General features: G+C 43.5%; 1 protein-coding gene across 1 annotated transcript; it reads left to right on the plus strand.

Annotated features, from left to right (window-relative positions):
• The first annotated feature begins 2,284 nt into the window (after nucleotides 1–2,284).
• On the plus strand, nucleotides 2,285–7,288 carry LOC147883525 (pentatricopeptide repeat-containing protein At2g39620-like). The gene has a single exon (XM_087399804.1). The coding sequence runs from the start codon at nucleotides 2,355–2,357 to the stop codon at nucleotides 5,358–5,360; it is 3,006 nt and encodes a 1,001-aa protein (XP_087255930.1). The 5' UTR covers nucleotides 2,285–2,354; the 3' UTR covers nucleotides 5,361–7,288.
• Nucleotides 7,289–9,155: the final 1,867 nt, after the last annotated feature.

The raw sequence follows: 9,155 nt of genomic DNA on the forward strand, positions 1-9,155 counted from the left end.
ACAGCAAGTCTTGAAATTCCTTCACTACAAAAGAATTCCAATATCCATACTTAGGGCTAGCCCAGTGAATATAATTCACCTTGTTTTAAAGATGTTATACACACACTACCCATTACCAAACCTTCCAGCCCTATGTGGACTCCACACCTTGCCCTCTCCAAGCCCTTATGTGGGCAGCCAAGCTTGGGTGCCCAATAAATGAGCACCCTCCTTCAAGCCTACCAATCACTCTTATTTTTAGGGTCTCGCACATAATTGGTAGTTGGCAAAACCATCATTGGGAGCAGTGTATAAAGGGATTGCCACTCGATTTTCAAAACCCATGATGGGCAACAGGTGTGTAATGGGGTGCACCCTTTCTAGACTACCAATGACTCTTTTTTTGAGCGCCCACATGTTGGGCTCGACTTAGGTACCCTTTGGTAGTGTGTTGGTGAATCGGGGTGTGCCCATTCTAGATTGCCCAAGGCTCTTTTGGGGCGCCCACATGTTGGGCACTCTTTGGCACTATGTAAACAACCCTAGTGGAATCACCAATATTTAGCCTTGGTAGCGCCCATTCTAGACTGCCCATGACTCTTTTTGGGCAACCACACGCAAAAGACAGATTGGAAGAATGGGCTCTACTTTAAGCACCCTTTGGTAGCGTGTAAACACTTTGAATGAATTGCCAACATGTAGCCTTAGATGCGTCCATTCCAAACTGCCCAGGACTCTTTTTGGGCGCCTACACATTGAGTTCTACTTGGGCACCCTTTGGCAGTGGTGTACTGTTGACTATGCTTGTATATCTGAGCACAATCCACCATCCTGCTCTCTCTCACCCTGGGCACATGAGGGCCTTTTGGCAAGGTTTAGGCAAAAAAGCCTATCGGATGCCTATCGGTGCCTGACTCATGCAAACGGACTACATAGTTAGGTAAGGTCTAGCAAGGTCCGGCAGGAGGGGTTAATGGAGAATCTTTGGCAAGGTCCAGCAAGCTTCTAGCAGATTTAGCTTGCCATGCCTCTTGATTCCGATAACTCCAGCCTTCACACGGATTGCAATCGAAAACCTCTCATGTGCTCGATCGATCTCATAGGATCAAGATTTGGCCGTGACCGCTAAAAGCTCTGTTTGTTTCTGTTGCAAGTACATTTCTACTGCAACCGTGTATTTAAGTGCGTGTTTCTCTTGCATGTTTGTTTCTACGACAAGCGTGTATTTGTGCTCCAAGCATGTGTGTGTGAGTTTTGTGTCTCCTATTTGTTAGCACTAGCGCTATACTAACACTTTTGTAGAAAAGTGTCCCATAGAGTTTCTTGCCAAGTGGCCACTTTCTGTTTTGGTTCTCTCTCTCTCTCTCTCTCACACACACACAACACACTTTCTTTTTTTAAGAAACTCTCTCTCTCTCTCTCTCTCTCTCTCTCTCTCATGCACACACACACACACTTGCAAATCTCTTTGCATTTGCAAGGAGTTCCATCATCCATTCATCTTGACAATCATTTGCATCTGGCAAAACCTAAGGCAGTGCTCATGAGTACTTGTGCTCACTTGTTTCTGCTCCATGTGTGTTTCCACTGCAAGCATGTTTGTTAGCACTTCCCCGTTAGTGGTAGAGCTCTAGCATAGAGAAACATGCTATTTTGGGAGCCTTTTGAAATCGGGAAGAAAACGAGTTACACTACCTTAGCCACCTGGGGCATTAACTCTTTACCTTAGCATACAACACCAAATCATCTCTAAGTTGCCATTCGTCTCCATTCATCGTGATGTGAAGACCACCAACATCTTTAACCTATTAACCACGAGCACGAAAAAAAAAATAGATGACACGTGGCTGCTTGGAGGAGAAGAGCTTGCCACATGTCACAAAAAAGGAGCTCTTGGATGGAGGCTTGGAGAGGGGAGGAGGTGGATAGATAAGAGGGGTGAGAAGGAGGCGGAAAGACAAGAGGCAGCTTTAGGGGGAAGGAAGAGACAGAAGGTCAGTGGAACGGAGGAGATGGAAGTTCAACTTTGGGAGGATGGAGGAGATGGAAGGTTAATGGAATGAAAGGAGGAGAAGAAAGGTCTCAGAGCCATGGGTTAAGACTTACTTAAGACTTCGCCAAAATTTCAAAAGCCAATCCAAGTATGCAAGGTTAATTGATTAGCAATTTAAGAATCAGAGATCCACCTTAGAATGGAGAGTCATACATCTTTGGAGAGCTATTCAGGCACACTGACCCCTTGTTTCATGTGCGTTTCTGTAAGCAACCTCAAGGAAGTGCCAATATATAGCCTCATTCCAAACTGAGGAGGACTCTTTTTGGGCACCCACAGTTTGGGCCTTAGGCTCAGTGAATCGCCAAAATGTAGCCAAAGGATGCATGTAAAACGCTCGGTAGCGAGAGCGGAAGAATTTCTGATGCATGTTTCTTCTCCCTACCCATCATCCGTTGTTGCTGTGAGGTTTCAGAACTTACACAGACTTGGAGACCAGAACTCGTGGAAGGAGACCCTTCAACTGCTAGACCAACCTGGGTTGCAGCTCGACCTTGCTACATTTGCTTCCATCTTGCGCTGCTGCGGTAAGGCAAAGTGTCTGTCGAAAGGCAAGCGAGCCCATGACCGCATTATCCAATGTGGTCTCGAACGAAACGTCTTTGTTGGAAACCTCCTTTTGCAGATGTATGGCAACTGTGGAGCGCTGGAGGAGGCGCGTACCTTATTCGCCCATCTTCACCCTCGCGATCGGTTCTCCTGGAACTTTATTACCAGAGCCCATGTTGGACTTGGATATCACGAAGAAGCCCTCCACATGTTGGAACTCATGCTGGCGGAAGGCGTCATGCCCGACAAGTTCATCTTAGTGGGCGTTCTTTCTGCATGTGCCAATCAAGGAGCTTTAATAGAAGGTAAAAGGATTCACACCCGGACCACTGGAAGTGGATTCGAGACAGATGTAGTTGTGCGCACAGCTCTTCTCAATATGTATGGGAAGTGCGGCAGCCTACATGACGCACGGAGCGTGTTTGATGACATTCATGAACGTGATACCGTTTCGTGGAATGCCATGATTGCTGTGTATGCACAGAGTCCACAATGCAAGGATGCTCTCAAACTCTTTGATCAGATGGAACAAGAAGGCGTAACGCCAGACACAGCTACCTTTGTGAACGTTCTTTCTGCATGTGCCAGCCAGGGAGCTGTGAATGAAGGCAAACAATTGCACGTTCTCATCAAGGAAAATGGGCTACAATCAGATGTCGTTGTGGGGACTGCCCTCGTCAATATGTATGGCAAGTGTAGCAGCCCAGAAGATGCCCGGAGGGTGTTTGATAGCATGCACGTGTGTGACATAGTCTCGTGGAATACTATGATTGCAACCTATGCCCAACATGGACAAAACAAGAAGGCTCTCCAATTGTTCGAACAAATGCAAAGGAAAGGGATAAGACCAGACAAGGTCAGTTTTCTCAGCATTTTGGAAGCATTCTCCAGCGAGGCATGCTTATCAGAAGGTAAGGAAATGCATGCTTGTATTGCTCGCAATGGATTTGAATCAAACCTTCTCGTGGGAACTGCCCTAGTCAACATGTACGGCAAGTGTGGGAGCCCAGAGCTGGCATGGAGGATGTTTGACAAGATGCAAGAGCGGAATATTGTCTCGTGGAATGTCATGATTGCAGCGTATGCCCATAATGGTCAGGGTAAGAATGCTTTTAAACTTTTTGAAAAAATGCAAGAAAGAGGGTTGAAGCCAGACAAAATCACATTGTTTAGCATTCTTGATGCATGTACCAGCCAGGAAGACGTGGAGAAGATGCATACGTGCATCATGAGTAATTGTTTGGAGTCGGATGATGTTGTAGCGAGTGCTCTCATTCATATGTATGGCAAATGTGGCAGTGTGGAGGATGCATGGTGTATATTCCACAAGATCCCGAAGGTGAACGTAGTTTTGTGGAATGCTATGATTGCAGCGTGTGCACAAAATGAACAGGGCATGGAGGCCCTCCAGCTGTTTGAACAAATGCAGTGGGAAAGTTTAATACCAGACAAGGTTAGCTTCATCAGCATTCTTGATGCATATGCAACTGAGGCAGCTCTTTCCCATGGCAAGCAGATGCATGCTCGCATTGTGGGCAGTAGGTTGGAATCAGATGTTATTGTAGGTACAGCTCTTGTAAAGATGTATGTGAAGTGTGGCAGCCTTGATGATGCCCAGAGTGTTTTTGAGAAATTGCCTGATCGAGATGTGGTCTCTTGGACCGCCTTAATCACTGGGTATAACCAGCATGGACAGTACTATGATGCTTTTGACTTGTTTAAAAAAATGCAGCAGGAAGGGGTTAAGCCAGATAAGGTCACTTTTGTCAGCATTCTATCTGCTTGCTTCAGCCAGGCAACCCTAGCTGAGGGCAAGCATATTCATGGACTTATAGTAAAACATGGATTTGAGTCCAATGTTGTTGTTGGAAATGCTCTTCTTAACATGTATTGCAGGTGTAGTTGCCCATATGATGCTTGGAGGATATTTGAGGAATTACAAGACCGCGATAACGTTACATTTGCCAGCATCTTTTCAGCATGTGCCAACTGGGCAGCCCTACCTGAAGGCAAACATATTCATGCTTCTATAATAGGCACTGAAATGGAGGTTGACATTGTTGTAGGAAATGCCCTCGTCAACATGTATGGCAAATGTGGCAGCGTACAGGATGCACAGATGATGTTTGACAAGATGCATCATCGGGACACAGTGACATGGACTGCCATCATTGCAGCATATGCCCAGCATGGGCTAGGCAAGATTGCTATCCAATTCTTTATTGAAATGCAACTAGAACGAGTAAGGCCAAATGAAGTCACTTTTGTAAGTGTTCTATCTGCATGTAGCCATGATGGCCTTGTGAATGAAGGGAGTCAATACTTTGTTTCTATGAAACGTGACTATGGAATCATACCTGCTGTGGATCACTATGACTGTATGATTGACCTATTTGGGAGGGCAGGAAGACTGGATGAGGCACAGGACCTGATTAAACACATGCCCTTTGGTGCCACTGTTGTCTCTTGGACAAGTTTGCTTGGTGCCTGCCGAATTCTGCTCGATGTAGATCGTGGTGAACATGCTGCAGAGCAAGTCTTTCGGCAGGATCCTAAGAATCCTGCACCTTATGTGATGCTGTCAAACATCTATGCTGCAGCTGGCAGGGTGGATGATGCTTCAAGGGTATTAAACAGGTTGAGGGAAAGAGGTCTGGAGGCGTCTCCAGGCTGCAGTACAGTGGCAGTGATGGATAGGGAGGACGAATTTTCTGCAGAGACCCAGTCACTCCCACTAGAGGAGGAGGTTTATGCCGAATTGCAGAGGTTGAGTATGTAGATTGAAATGGCAGGAACCGTTCTCAACATCGAAAGTTGGTACTTTGTGGTTGAGAGAATTTAACATTGTAACCTTGGCTGCTGGATCTGAATGCTTCAACTACATTTGGGCATGTGCTGCAGCTGGACGTTTTATGTGACATTATAAGTAGCTCCAGCTGCAAGGGAAGGGATGCTGCTAAGGTGTCGTCTAGGGTGGGCAACAGAGGCCTGGGGAAGTGCCACCAAATGGGTAGGGCACCCGGCGGATGGATTTACATCCACTAAAGGATAATTTCAGAGGTCGAGTTCATGGAGGGAAGCCCCCACCCATGTTGCTGACTGGCCAACTATAAAGCTCGCCTTTGGTGCCAGGGAAAAGAAGGCAGTAACAGGTGCTATGTCGACTCTTTTCTGAATAGCATGTGGGCCATTGGTTGCAGCTCGTCCCGAGCTCTCCCTGATGTGCAAGGGCAGAAGGACCCGAAGTATGAGTTTCACCAGCTGTGGAGACTGGTAAGAAATTTGTCATTCGAGGTAAAAATGTTTATGCTTGATAGCCTCATCATAGCAAAGGATTTCAGGGACTATTCATGCCAGGTATCAGATATACCAAGATGCCTGGCCCTAACGGATGAAACACAGCAGGCTGCCTTGAGTCTCTTTGGAAAAGTGATAGTGCTGCCCGTACAATGGCATGGACATGAACTGTCTCTCTGTCTTGACCCATTCAGATGGCATACTTATAGATTTATTGTTCCAGAGGCATTCCGGACTCTGTGCAGCAGGCGGTATGTCCTTGTCTCAATATGGGACAGTAGGATAGCCTCATCGTAGCAAAGGATTTCAGGGACTATCCATGCCGGGTATCAGATATACCAAGATGCCTGGCCCTAACGGATGAAACACAGCAGGCTGCCTTGAGTCTCTTTGGAAAAGTGATAGTGCTGCCCGTACAATGGCATGGACATGAACTGTCTCTCTGTCTTGACCCATTCAGATGGCATACTTATAGATCTATTGTTCCAGAGGCATTCCGGACACTGTGCAGCAGTGGGTATCTCCTTGTCTCAATATGGGGCAGTAGGAAGGGGTGGATCGTAAGGTACCTTTGTATGATGTGGCAGAATAGAGTGAGGTTAACAAGAAATCTGACAGAATCTTCTTCCACGGAGAGGTTGGGTTTGTGGTCACCTTGTTGACGATGGCAATCTCAACATCATATTTATATTAACTGTCAACGCCGAAATGCTATATGTAAAGCATGTGAGAGGTGGATCCCAAGGTATGATGTGGCAATATAGACTGAGGTGAACGAGTACTCTCACAGAATCTTCTTCCAAAGGGGGAGTTTGGGTTGCGGTCACCTTGTTGAGGATGGCAATCTCAACATCATATTTGATCAGGTATCAATCGCCCAAATGCCATATGTCAAGCATGTGAGAGCTGGATCCTAAGATACCTTAGTTGTATGATGTAGCCATATAGAGTGATACAAAGAATTGCTCTTGGTAGAAATTTTTCCACAGGTGAGAGGTTGTCGTGGTCACCTTTTTGAGGATGACAATCTCAACATTATATTTATGTACTGTATCATTGCACAAAACAACACTAAAGGGCCATGAAGCCCTAGCCCTATTAGGATTCTGTATATAGACAAATTTACAAAGGGATGCAAGGTTAGTCTATCTTGAGAGTGTATCTCATTGACTTGTCCTCCATCTCCTTTATGTGTGTGTGTGTGTGCGCGTGTGTTTCCTACCATTACGACCCCTTATTTATACAAGCCTTGTTATGAAGTTGTCCTTGAAGAGGAGACCAAGGGCTATATTCCGATCAAGGAGCTTGAGATTTCACGTTCTAAAGCACAAAATATTGGAGCTGTGTGCTTCCTTGCTTGGGATGGCACACATTGCGAAGAGAGCCTAGTTGAGGAAGGTCACATATGTAAGAAACCCAAAGCGTGAGAATTGTGAACAAGTTTTCGTTGATAGCTATCTTTGCTATATAAGTCCCCTTAGCTTTTGTGGCCCAAACGAGGTGCAGCAGTCGACATTCTTCTCTATGGTAGTTCAGAGAATGGACATCACAGCGTACAGATATATCATTTTGTGCTAAAAAAAGATCTGAAAAATCTTTTTTGGATCACGTTATGCATATAATAGGTACCAAGGAAATGGAATTATTTTGTTAGGGTTAAATTTAATGTATTTGAAGGAGTTAAGTTCATTAACATAACGATAAATGGGAAAAATCCCCTTACATGAATAAGTATATGCATCGAAAATACTATAACGATCTGCTAGAAGGGATTGTTTTCTTTCAATATATGAATGAATTCTTTGATATGTCCTATAATATTCAAACCATAGTTTGCAACCTTTTTAATACACCTTCAACATGAGCGCACAATGCTATTCATTCATTAGGGATCTACTTCAAGGATATAAGGACATTGGTAAGGACATCACAAGCATGATATTGTCAACCTTGTTATGAAACTTTGAAGAACAACATATAATTATATGCCTTAGTTTGAAATGCAAATAATGGGAGATTTGATAAGTTTTAAAGTCATATTGATGGAACTTTGAAATTCACTCGAGTGCATATTTCAATTACCTTAATCATGGCAAAATTATGCCATAAATGAAACAAAGTTTTTAAATTCAAATATACATCTTTGACAGAAAATGGAAGAGTGTTTATATCAAAAGATTATATATAAACACTTAAGTTTTCATTATATCAAATCCTATGTGCTCATGTTTCATTTATCATTCTAAAAGAAGCATGCTTTATTACTTGATATGGATGAAACTTTCTCACAAAAGTGGCCCCAAAATTTCATACAACGTAGGCTAATCCCTAGCTAAAATAATCTTTACAAACTTAAAATATAGACTAGTTTTTTGCAAAAGCTTTCTGCATAATAGCCACATAGTAAGTTAGTTCAAGAGTTCTTGTTGTTCACTGCTTTCATTCCTTTCCCTCTTTGTGCAGAGAATCTCATTATTGACCTCCTCCACCTCCTTATGTCTCTTGGGTCAATTCACTACCACACCATCTCATAGCAACATGTATGATAAACAATAATAACTCAACTGTTGGTTTCATATGCTAAATGAGCTTCTAGTAGAAATTCATGTAATTACACATTAATAAGATATTCCAACTAGTAGCTATTCTAATAGATGACCAAAGTGATGGAATGTAATGTTCAATACTTTTCATTTTTCTAGAATTAGCATATTGAGGAAGGCCTACTTCATGCTGTTAATCTTGAGGAAAAGTGTTGAGGATTCATCTCACATCATGTTTTATATTGTGAAATAAGTACCAACCCATAAGAGTGATAAAATAGGAAAAGGGTTGGAAACCGTAACCCTAATCCTAAAGGGTTTGTCTATATTGGCTAATCTAGTGTACAATTAGTTATTTGTGGTATGCTCTCTAGCTATGTCCTCAGTCCTCACGTCCACCCTTCTCCTCCCCCTCTTCATAGTTTATCATGCTATGAAAGAATCTTCATGCCTTCCACGGAGGTATTGCTATCCATGGATATTTCTTCTATCTTCCATTTGCTTCAGAAGGTTCCTAGCTCTAACATTTGAATCTTGAGTTTTGGAGTTTCGAAACTTCATGTGTTTTGTAAGCTTCTTGTGAGAGAGAGATTGATTGTGAGGAGTATCAAGTGTGAGAGAAACGTTAATATCTTCTCTGAGAGATTCAAGAGAGAAAGTCCTTGTTGCTTTATAATTGTTTTTCTTTAAGGATGCCTTTGCACTCTTGCTTCAATGCTAATCTACTCAAACCA

Source organism: Dipteris shenzhenensis, chromosome 28, assembly GCF_047967505.1.
Source record: "Dipteris shenzhenensis isolate YYH24624 ecotype China chromosome 28, Dip_SZ_1.0, whole genome shotgun sequence".
NCBI classification, from domain to species: domain Eukaryota; kingdom Viridiplantae; phylum Streptophyta; class Polypodiopsida; order Gleicheniales; family Dipteridaceae; genus Dipteris; species Dipteris shenzhenensis.